Here is a 12403-nt window from a genome sequence, read left to right on the forward strand (position 1 = left end):
ACTTGACTAACAGTATTGTTCTTGTGAAATGTTTTTTAAAGTAAGATACATAGCTTTATCTTTAGAAACATTAAACTGATTTTGATTTGCTTCTCCAGAGACCAAGATCAGGTGGTACACTCGCACTCCTATAAAGTAGTTCTACACTACATGCCTTTGCTTGCTCAGGTATGAGAGGATGCAAAACCATTTAACAGCTGTTTGTCAAAAACTGCTGCAGACGTTTCTAGTATAATGCACAGGCAACAGAGACAGTTTATATAGCTGGACATTATATACACTATTCCAGCAAAAACCTTAATTTGGCATCCATGTTAAGATTAATTTACTGAATTATTTTGTTACTGTCATGCTAACAAGTGCTCCTGCTCTAAGTGTCTCCACAAAGTTCAGGTAAAATCAGTGATGATCTAGAAAAAGGGTATTTTCTGTATGTGTGAAGAAGGCTCATTTCCCCTAAAAATTAAGGCCTCAATTAAAATAGAAATAAATCACTTGCAGATGTTCACACAGTGTGAGTCCTCCCAACAGGTAAAGTGTGTGAATGAAGTTAAGATTCCATGTATCATTCTAGTTTGTTACCACTAACTGAAATGACTTCCAGAGACTGAATGTATAAAAGATCCCAGGCTCTGAAAGTACAATCAATTACAAAAAACCCCAGCATCTTGGCTATATTTTAATGCTGGTGTATTGAAAGGTTTTGTCTGCAGACCTGATATTCAGGGTGAAATAGTGTCATCTTTGGTGCAAGACTATGGAAAGAAAAATAAGAAGGTGAAGGTAAAGAGAGGTTTTTCAGTGTAAGACTCTGTAGTTTGTTACATACCTCTGGCATGGAACTGACTTCATGCACTTGTCCGATAAGTTTACAGTAGGACTGAAAAAGCAACAGCAGCTGGAAATGCAGTTTATATAATCTCTGACACAGTTCCAATTGCTAAGGAAAGATTTGTAGGAGAAGAAATAATTAATAAAGATCAGTGATTTGGGATTATTTTCAATAACTAATAAAACACATTGAGATAGTTCAGTTCTTCAAAAAACATTATTTTACTGAAGTATGATCACATACTATTTCAGAAAACAAGCAACGTTTTTTCTTCTGCAGGTAAGTCATACAAGACATTGAAAATCAAAATTATCATGGCTAGCTCTCATGTAGCACACATCAGCGCCAATCTCAAAGCAGTTTATATAGGTTAGCTTCACCGTCTCCAGTATGCAGCTGGAAAGCAGAGGCAGAGTATGAGGGAAATTACTTTGCTGTGTAGAACATAAAACTCTTTACAACTTCAGAAATGGTCAAAGACCTCTTCTGAGAGGATGGAAATCCAGAGAGAGGCAATGAAGTAGTTGTCCAAGGGGCTCAAAGCTCCTGCCTCCTTCTCTGAGGGGAGAGGAAGAGGCAATAAATGGAAATGCCAGCTCTGCAACTTAAACCTCAGCTCATGGATTTTTCCACCACCTTAAAGAAACCATACAACAGATGGACAGAGTTTCATGTGTAACAGGACATCTGGCTTCTACAGTTTATTCTCCTAGATTAAGCAGATACTGTTCTATGAATATTGTTTCTTCCAGTGTAATGCACAGCACCACACACAAGGTGTCAGACACGTTGGAGTAACATGCGATGGGCACGTCTGCCAGTGAAGTCAAGTTGCTATGCTCATGGTCCTGGTATCCGTGTGTCTATCAGGAGGGGGAACCTCATAGTTCCACAGCTGGATCATGGTGAGGAAGGGAGGAATATTTAATCTTTGGCAAATTATGGAAGAAATGAAAATTCTGCAAGTGCCAGTCAGGCCACCTGACACGTTGGCAGGAAAGCCTTACAGACTGCAAACTGTATTTGATTTGTCCTCTCTTAGAGACACAGTGAGTAAGGGTGGGCTCAGTCATCTTTCCGTCTCCTTGGAGGAAACAGAGCAGTTTTATGCCAAACGTGGCAGAAAAGAAGATGCTATTAATGACTTTGCTTCCTTAAAGCACTTCATACACACTGCGCTACCAGCACGTACTTCAGCTATTTGCTGAGTTGGGGTCTGTGCAAATGCCAGCACAAATACTAATAAAAAGTACTTTAAAAACATAAGCATTAATTTGACTGAAGTGTTTGTTTACATATGGTTCAATATATAAGTGCCAGGGTTTTTATTAATAAGCCAAATTAGAACCGTATCCTTAGCGTTCCAGTTCCCAAAATCTCTGTACCAGCCAGACAAGGCTGGGGGGCTGAGGTCAAAAGGGAAGGGTGGACACGTCTATGAACAGTCACCCAAGGGCACTGCCATAACCAGGCGGAGCTGGGCTCCTTCTGGAGGAAGTTTATGGAGGAAAGCGCCAAGCCAGCGGGTACCAGCCTGGCAGGGTTCATCCTGCCAAAGGCCAGGCAGACCTCAGCGTTGGTCTGCCACAGCAGCAGAGTTCAGCACTGTAAATGCGCCTGGTCGGAGCTCTGTGCTGTTGTGGCTAAACTGTTTCTGGTGTCTGAGTTGGTATGTTTAATTTGAGTAGGGTCAGAGTGCTCCCTCCCCAATGGAAGGGAGGAATCCCACCAGACCTGATAGGACAGCAAAGAGCCACAGGAGCTGAGAAGGCCCAGCAGATCCGTGGTGGGGAAAAAAGGGAGGGAATGATGTGCGACCTGCTAGGACAGAACTGACCCGTGGGCAGGGAAAAGCCTATCGGTGGCCAAGAGAATGAAGAGGTGGGGCACGAGGGATGCTGCCTGTTAAACACACCTGTCCAGAGGCCATTCTCTGTAACTGAGGCCATCGAGCGCTGCCAAGCTTGCATCTGCATGGCAAACCTTTCTCCTCCCAAAATAAAGAGTGACTGTTTAGATACAACCTCCTGGGAATGGCTCTGGCTTCCGGCTTCTCTCAAACCATGCCCGGGCACGTCAGGGGCTGCCTGGTGCCTCAGCCGGGGAAAGTGCGAACGTTCACCCCTAATGCCAGCCCGGGGCGCATGCTTGCTCCCTGCTCCCGTTTACTTCTCTAGCAGGGACACAGCCCGAGGTTCTCCGGCAGGGATCAAATTCACTCTTGAATGGCAACACTATGACGAAGCAGTTAAACACACATATACTTGAAGTTGTCAGGGAGTTAAAAATTAATCGAAAACCAGGACATGGCATAACATAATTACAGGAGAACAATAATTTGGTTTCACCCTTCTGGCTGCTAACCTGAATGAAGACAAACTAAGGTCAAATTGAAGACTTGAGTTCGGCTCACTCAGTATTTAGTTGCCGTATCAAGCAACTCAATTTTTGCTCTTCCTGAATAAGTATTAGAAACAAATCATGGTGAAACTATTCATCAACATGTAAACAGAAACAATTTGAAACACATCAACTATAAATTGTAGTGTTTCATTAAGACAAATTGAAAATTATGAATTTTAAAATAACAAAAAATTTTATCTTCCACTCCAGCATATTATATCCATTCAAAGACTTGGGTTTTTTTTAAATTTATGTAAATGAGCACTTAAAACAGCGTATGAAGGTGTCAGAATTTTGGCACAGTATTTTTAGATTTCACAAAACACGCTTTAGTAAATTATTTTAGTTACTGCATGTAGAACCATGTATTCTAGAGGAAAATTATAACGAAAAAGGAAAACATGCTTAGAAGTAAAACAGTAAAATTGGAGTGTATTAGTCCATCTACAGATGGACAAAGAATATGAAAGAACTTCAACTTACTGCAAGAGATTCCATTTGCTACACAGCAAGCATGGCACAGGAGAAAAGGAAAGGAAAGAAAGTATAGTGTCAGTGTAATGCATGCAATAAGAAGCACAGCCCATCTTTAATGGCATAACTCATCAGCAGTATTAGCAATGCTTGCCTCAACCTGATAACTGGTTGGAAATATCACATATAACATGCACAGCATTCTTAATAAAATCAAGCTTTAATTCTAATGGTAAATTCCAGTCTAAATGTCCTCAGTTAGATCTTCAGATTTATTAGTTTTGATTTATCCCACTCAGTAGCTCAGGAACTTACAGTGAAATTGTGTTAGAAAACCCTTGGAATAATACTTTTATTTAAATTTGCTTTCTGTTTTATTAAAAAGAGCTCATATTGCAAAGTACCCCTAAAATTAGGCAGGGTTTTCAAGTGATTAACAGAACTGAACGTTGTTATTTATAAATATTTTGCAATTTATAAATAATTCTATTTTTGGATGTAATAGATCTAATGAAATTTCCAGGATAAGCTTTGTGACTGCTGGCTTTATTACTTGGCACATTACAATGGAAACATTTTGCATACAACTTTTACATTATGACTATCATAAGGAAAAAAAAAATCCATGGAAAATGTCAGTTTGGTTTCACTACATGACAATGCCACAAGTTGAGACAGCTTTGTATTCTTTCCTCTCACCAGTAAAGATTCATTGATTCGTAATTCTGGAGCTATTAAAAAGCAGTGTAAGTCCTGTTGCAATAGTAATAAAAATTCTAATTGACCTACATCAGCATTTCAGAGATTAGGGGACTAACTTCTCTCCCCCTCCCAAAAAAAGTGTGCCTCTTTGCCAAGAACTAACATTTACACTCTGTGTACATCTAATGCAGCTTTCCTTATTTGATATATATTACATTCTCATGACATTTTAGGCGAATAGTCATCATGTAAATGCTGTAACTAACACACACAATGACATCTGCCCAGTTACAGCCTGATGTCAGTGCATATACACACACAGTGTTAATAAATATTTGGAATTCTTATTAAAATGATTTACCTTACCATCAATACAAAGACAGCAAACACAGAAATGTGAAATAATGCTGACTTTGTACAGCCTAAGAAAGTATTTCAGTCTGTCTTCTTTCCATGGACCTTACTATTAAAAAGTATATGAAAAGTATTGTCCCAAATCCTGCACTACTCTTCTATAAAACCATACAAACTAAGCTTTAAGCTCTTGTGATGTTTAATTTTATGCCTTTAATATTGCTTGAATAGTTTTTTTCTTCAATTTAGTTCTCTTGAAAAAAAACCCTTTATATCTTGGCTTCCATGCAGTTCATGTAAATTAAACTTTGTAAAGCTAAATTCAAGGTAAGAAGAGGACAAGAGCAGACAGATCATGGTGCACTAGTAAATTCACAGGTGTGCTGGCTTGTGTTTTTCAAATCTTGTTTGTCTCTGACTTAAGCTCCTCTGAAGTTTAGCATGCCACCAAGTTTCATTTGGACTTACAAAAATATTGGAATCCACATATAATTTCTAATTTGCCATGGAATTTACTTTAAAGAAGAGGGGTGGGGGATGGGAGGAGCAGCAAATAAGTGAATTCCATGGTCTTTCCAGAAAATACTGTCTTCTCTGTACTGCTTCCAAAACCAGGGCAAACAAAAAAAAAAAAAAAAAAAAAAGAGTGGGAAAGAAAATATACCAGATACAAAATCTCCCTAAACTACTCATGCTCAAATCCACATTGCTCTACAATTCCATGACTGTAACTTCTCTTCCTCTCTCTTTTAGCATAAAATGAAATATTCCTTGGAAGTTGAAAAGACACTAATTGTTGGGCTAAGTGACATTTCTTTTAGTCCCCAGCAGCAAGGGCTCAGGTGGAATGATTCCAGCCTTCACTCCTCTCAATTTCTAGTTTCATTCCTACAGTAAGGGAAGTGTTGTTTTAGATTAGTTCATAGACACTACACAATTAGTAGGTTTGGCAGCTGAAAATACTGAATGTTTAGAGTAGTTGGATCACTTGCACAGTCCTTTATGCAGCTGGTAAATGCTACACCTAAGAGGGACACGTGCCCTAGGAGCAACACTTGGATTTAGTTTTTTATGGAGACAGAGAATTACTGTTCTGTACTATTAGCAGAGCAGGAAGATAGCAAAGTAATAATCTTTAGATCACGGGCCTTCTTGCTTTTTACAAGGAATCATTTTTACACACTGAAAAGAGATAAGAGTTACACAATTATTTCTTAAGACATAAACACTTTGATGGCAACACAGTCGTTAGTCATTTATTGGCACAGGAGAGTCCCACCGTAGCAAAATAACTGCTGTGTGCAACGGTTTTTAATTGCGAGTGCATTTTATTAAGGTATTCTATCTGACTTGACATTCCAGCAGACAAAAGCTTTTCCCACAATCTAGGAAACTGGGCATATATATACAAATTTGTGTGTGTGTGTGTGTATATATATCAGAGAGAAAAAGAGATACAGCATATGCTGTGCATTCTTAAGTACCCAGTGGACTGGAAGGATAATAAGAACTATTCTGTCCGGAGAAATCTAAACCAGAGCTGTTCCTCCTTTAGAAAAGCTGCTTACCCCGGGCCAATTTTACCTCATTGTCAATCCACAGATCTGTGAAACAGCATTCAGATAATTGATTATTGATTATTAAGAATTTCTAACTTAACAATGACAGTCACTGTGCCTTGAGCTTTCCTGTAACTCAACTCAACTGCAGATGACTATGGTCCCAAGAGATACACCTCCAGTCTTATTGGTGGCCTAGCGTAATTGAACCTTTAGCCACAGGGAAATGCACAGAAACAGGAACATTCTGCATTTTGGGGCAAATTTTTATGGGGTGCAGCATGTTTTAAATATTCATTAACAGTTTGAGTTTGCAAAGCTTACATCCATTAGCTTGTGGTGAGCTTTGGGATGAGCAAGGTTTAAGAAAGGTGTATACTGACTTTGGACTTACAGAGTAAACTCATTAGGAGATAAGTACTGATTGGAATTAGCAGTGGTAACTGACACAAAAAATAGGATCTTTCGTGTTTTCCAGAACAACAAAACCAGTCTTTGACTCGATTAAAAACATCTCCATTCAGTAAAGTTGAAGAGTGTACTGATAGCTGTGCTCATCTGAGACTGTTACACCTGGACAGACAGCATAACAGTACGTGCAGTTGTCTTGTATCTCCTTTGTCCTTGAGACTCTGTTGCTCAGTGTAGCATCAAAGCTCACAAATCACAGACAGATCCAAGTCCTGTAATCTGTTGCAAGAAGAAGGGGGTAAAGACATTCTGGGACAGGAAGCTTTTACCTAATTTCAGAAAAGTTGCTAGCTTTAGTAACTGACCCAGACAACTTCTATTTCAAGCTTCTTTAATGTTCTTTAAGCAAGTTTTTGCCTTTGCCCATTTTCAGTAACAATGATCAACAAATCATGTGCAATTATTTCGAACTAATATCTGATTAGAGAAACTGGTGCCAAGTTAGTTACCAGCATCAGCAGGCGTTTGTGATGCAACCACATGTGCCAATGCTGTATTTGGTCTTATGTCTGTCTTGTCTGTAGAGGGGACTATTTCCACCTCAAGCTTTTTACCAAGTGGGGAGTTGTGACAATCTAAGATTTCTGCCTTCTGTAGTGCAAGGTGTTGATTTCTCTTCCTTATAATCATTTCTAAACCTTTTCCAGGAGTAGCCTGGGGTTGTGCTTAGCTAAGCTAAATCTAACCCTCAATGGATTTAAGAGTTTAGGCAGGTTCCCTTGTGACTACCACTATAAGACAGATTTTTTTTCTCTACAATTATTAGATTCTTTAGCCTTTCTGGTTGAGGGAGAAGAGGAGAGGAAAGGTCAGAAAACAAATACTTGCCACTCTAGGAGTAATTTTTCCTTGTCCCTTCCTAATCATATTTCTTCATTTTCTCTGGACTCTTCCTCCCATTACACTTTTGTTGAATAAACAGAATGTTCCCCTGGGAAGAGCTGCTTCAATTGACAGGTGAATGAGAAGGGGAAGAAAAGAAATATGCCTGTTGATCAAAGACCTACCATCCTGCCAACTTCCAAGGAATAATGCATTTTGGGATGAAGGAACAATGCTGGGGAGAGACTAGGGATTCCTGCAGGAGGGAGAAACCCTTCTTTTAGGTCTGTTTGATAAGCAGTGAGAATACTAACCCCAGCTTCACAAAACACATTTAATTCTGAAACAGAGATCACCTAGTTAAAAAAAAACCTCCACAAATGGAACATGACATTTATTAACTTTTAGATGCATTTAGGCCAGCTATATGAGCTCACATCACAGTTTATTCCTTATCCTCAGCATTCTCTCTCCTCTACTTTTTAAAAAAAGAACCAATGATGTAGATTATTAGCAAAATGTGTGATCCTCCCTCCCATTCTATGGTTTTGCAAAAGAGGGACAAAGAGGGTAAGTTAAGCTGCATGCAGCAAGGTATGTAACACTACAGTCTGAAGTCACTCTTCAGGGTGTTGTGCATCAATGGGAAGAGAAAGCCAATGCACGTTCCAACAGTTACACGTCCCCATGTACACGTTATCTCCCTCTCCTGATGGACTTGCAGGAGAGGTAGTAGCATGTGTTCCAGGTCCCTCTGGTTTAGATTTGAGAATAGCTCACTTGTAACTTCCCTGTACACCGTTACAACTGCAGAAGAGACAGTATCTTATTTAAACGCATTGGAAGGTGCCTCTAACTTTTGCTGGTGCCAGTGCCAAGTGGGGGAAGACCGAACAGGTTTCCCACCGCCTGTGACTGCAGCCAGAGGATTTATTAGCAAATTAGATTTGCTAATAAGGTCAAGGAAGCGAAAATGCAGAGGTGGCAAGGATTTGGGATTCTTGGGAAATGGCATTAAAAAAAAAGGAAAAACAAGGGAATTCAAAGACAGAAAGACAAATACATAGAGGTGGGAAAGAGATGTTAAGATAAAAAGAGAAGAAAATAAAGTGAATTGGGGGAGAAGACAGACAAACTGAAACCAACATAAGAATAAAACAAAGTATTTGAAAACAACAGTTACAACAGGCGACTGTGTGTTCTGAAAATGTCATCATTACTTTTGTAAGTTAAAATACATGGAAAGAGGAGATGTCACTTTTTTCTACACGCTGTTGCTGCTTTCTGATTTTGGTTAATTCTCTCCAGCCCCCTCTCTTTCCCATCCGTCCATTCTTTTTCCTCCAAAAGAAAAAAAAAAAAACAACCCACAAAATAACCACTAAGATACCAGCTGTTTCTTATACTTAGTATATCAAATAACAGGAATGCCTGCTGATGGTGCTGATTTCTGAAAAGATTGATTTCTTAACTGGAATCAACACACTAAATATATATATGTAGATATACATATGCACATGCATGTAAAACTTTTGTTCAAATGTGATAAAGAGATATTTTGCCTTAGCTATAAATACTTATCTACAGCATGAACTATTTCACTGGCCATTTTACAGTCATTATTTCATAACTACTCATCGAAGTGGATTTCAACCAGGCAAGTATTCCTGTTGGGCAGACCGAGTCTGCAACAGCTGTGGATACAAGGAGCGTAATGTGAAAGCACAGTACACCTGGAATGATTTTCAGAGACACTGCACTGGGGGGAAACTGCTGCTGCAACATGTTTCTAAAAGGAAGAGCACACAGGCAGGATTAGTTCTGCTTCCTTATCTACATTAGGAAGGCAGAAGTATTGCCTCTGAATCCTTCCCATTTCCTGTGGCCAGGACTGAGGCAACAACAATACCTTCGAGCCTTAAGTGTGAAAACTGGATTATGCCCAAGCCCAGCAGAGAGACAGAGAGGAAGTACTGCATGCTTTTGTGGGTCTGAGAACAAGATATATCACACATGTCACTTTATAGGCGAGAAATAATACTGCTCATTCATTACCTTCTCTTCTGAGTCCCCTGGCTGGCAGGTAATAACTCCATCTCGTGAGCCTCCAGCAAATGTTGCTTTGCAGTTTGCAAGCCACTGTTTTCAGAGAGAAATTAAAAGAAGGTATGAATAAGGCCTATAGTTTGGTTTGAAGAAAGGTAAGCAGTACGTTAGTTTCACAGCACAGCATGTAAACAAATAAAACTTTGCAAGTGCACTTTTTATTCACACAGACCGTGACAATTTACTTTTTGACTGTAATTTTAAAAGTATAATCTTTATTTCTATTAGTATTTGAATTGTATAAACCAAGAAAATTAATTAGGAGAACAGGAGAAAGGAGAGACCAGGAATATTAAAAATGCCAACAATTCTGTTTTTTTAGATCTGGTTCATATGTTCAGGAAGAAACATTCAGTGAATCCAGTATCTGAAACATGCTTTTCTCCTGAATATTAGTTTAAAGAGATCTGAGTGGATCTGCAGTCTCCTGACATAGCATAAGTATACAGAGGTACAAACCCAAGAACATCACATAATGCAGCATACCGAGAGCGTTGCTTCTTTCCTGTTGTTGTATGTGTCCAGGTACTCCTGCAGTTCTAAAACACTGAACTTCAGCTTTTCAAGAAGGCCACAAGAGAGCAGCTGGAGAAATGAAATCAAAACGGCTAGTAAATGTCACTATAAAAGAATAAAAATATTAGCAGAGTAGAAAATATAGTAAAGATCTTGCAAAAGAATACTTAGATTTACAGATAATAATACTGAAAAATGTTTGTATTTATGCAAAGATATTCATAAAGAGGATACTATACTGAAAACTCAATAGCAAAAGTTGCACCTATGATCATGTGGAAATGAAATTGTGTTCTGTGTTTAACAGCTTTGCAGAGGACTTCCCTAAAATAAAATATGGCACAGAGCTTAACCAGTTAATCTCCACAGCTCTCTGATGATGTAAGGCACAACTCTTCCACAGTCACAGCAGCGGCCCCGAGACTACACTCTGTAAGTTCCTACCTCCATACTTCTGTGTGAGGCCACACTGTCCTGACGCTGTTGGATAAACTTGGGCCAGAATGAAAACAATGGGAAAGGCCATCTCATTCATTCCCTAATATATGTTTTTATCATCCAGGTCACATCTCAGATGACTGAAATGAAATCATTAAACATACTGCCGTCTTTCATGCTGAACTATGTAAAAAATAGCTTTTCCTTTTCCATTTGTGAAGCCAACCGGGTCCGGTAGGCACCTGTTTATACTGGTTTTGGCACACAGGCTTAACACATTGTAACTATTCTATGATTCTACATTGCCCATCTGCCAGTGCTTACCTAATAAAATAATATGGAAAATTAATGGAAATATGGTTAAGAACAGGAGATAAAAATTAGAGATAGGAGGTGTTCAGGAGTTGCTCAAAAGTGAAACAGCCAGTAAAATAACACACTGCGATGCAGCACATGCCTTTTGAAAGGAATATACTCACTGTTTCTGCATCTACAAAAAGGGTGGGACATTCTGAACATGATGTTAACATCTGAGAAGACCTCACAAACTTGGAGCCTATTCCTCGCAGGTTGTCTCCCAAGTAACTAGCTGCATCGCAGGTTAGGAAGCAGAATCTTTTCTGAATATTCTGTAAAGCAAAACACAATTTATCACATTCTTTACTCAAGTATGAGCTTCTTTCCTTTGTAAACAAATGGCGTGCTTTTTTTCTTCACACAGTAACATGCAAAAGAGACCATCTGCCTGCAGAGAACTGAATGTCTGCTCAGGGATATTGAATAGCAGTTACTGTGCTGGAGACAGTGCATAGCTGGGCAGCTGTGAAACTAATTACAGAATTCATAATGATCTACTACTGAAATACATTCTTTCTTGTAGAGATGATTTAATCTTTACAAAGCCTTTTACCCACAAGTAGCTTTTTTCCTTGGCTGTACAGAGTTAACAGAGTTGATCAGCACCTTACTTTTTCTGCCCATTCCGGGCATTGTTTTGTTAGTATTCCATGTCAAGTGGCTAACCAGATAATATAATGGACATCCTAATGCCAAACAGCAACATGGAAAAATCGGAAAAAAACCTTTTGTTTTCCCCTGTGGGAAAAACCTTCTTACTAAAACTTTGCTGCTGCTTGGGAGGACTCCAGAAATACTGCATTGCATCCGGGAATTATTCTTCTCAGAAGATTTGCTTGGCGTTTTGGGTCCTAAACCAGTCTAGTCTTCCAGAAACGTTCTAGTGCTGACACTTTATTTTCAGTGACTAACATATAAAGTGAATAATAAATAAAAATAATATTTTAGTCTTGCAGGAACTGAAATAATGCTATTGATAAATACACAGCAGGTTTCACTGCCAAAATATATCTCACTAAGGCCAACTGCTTAGCAGGTGGGAGTAACACGAAAATATTTTAAAAAATAAAAGTACACAGCATTTTTATATGATTCATTCCATGTTACCATAGGCATTTCTCTGAGGAATGTAGATTAGGATCGATACTATGGTAAGGACGCCTCACTGGAAAGAATTGCTTCCCAAATACCAGTCTGGATGACAGACTTAATAATTGCCTGTTACTGCTCCTACACTGGAGCATTGAAGTCAAGTGCCTAAAATCGGGTGAGCTGAACTGAGAGTTTATTGGTAATAGAAGTTGTTGGATTGAATGATTTTTTTAAAAAAGCTACATAAGCCCTCACATTGTAGGTACAGTATACACCA

At 38.9% G+C, this 12403-nt stretch overlaps 1 protein-coding gene across 10 annotated transcripts in view; it reads right to left on the bottom strand.

Annotated features, from left to right (window-relative positions):
- Positions 1-12403, bottom strand: part of FRY (FRY microtubule binding protein) — a 254495-nt gene that overhangs the window by 3333 nt on the left and 238759 nt on the right. For 7 of the 10 annotated variants that reach the window (XM_054807035.1, XM_054807025.1, XM_054806999.1 and 4 more), the window contains 5 exons: positions 11157-11306; positions 10210-10308; positions 9673-9756; positions 3719-3736; positions 830-940 (listed from right to left, as the gene is read on the bottom strand). In XM_054807035.1, coding sequence (XP_054663010.1) covers positions 830-940; positions 3719-3736; positions 9673-9756; positions 10210-10308; positions 11157-11306 — 462 coding nt within the window. The other 3 variants (XM_054806989.1, XM_054807064.1, XM_054807046.1) reach the window with 2 other exon arrangements.

This window comes from Grus americana, chromosome 1, assembly GCF_028858705.1.
Source record: "Grus americana isolate bGruAme1 chromosome 1, bGruAme1.mat, whole genome shotgun sequence".
Taxonomy (NCBI): domain Eukaryota; kingdom Metazoa; phylum Chordata; class Aves; order Gruiformes; family Gruidae; genus Grus; species Grus americana.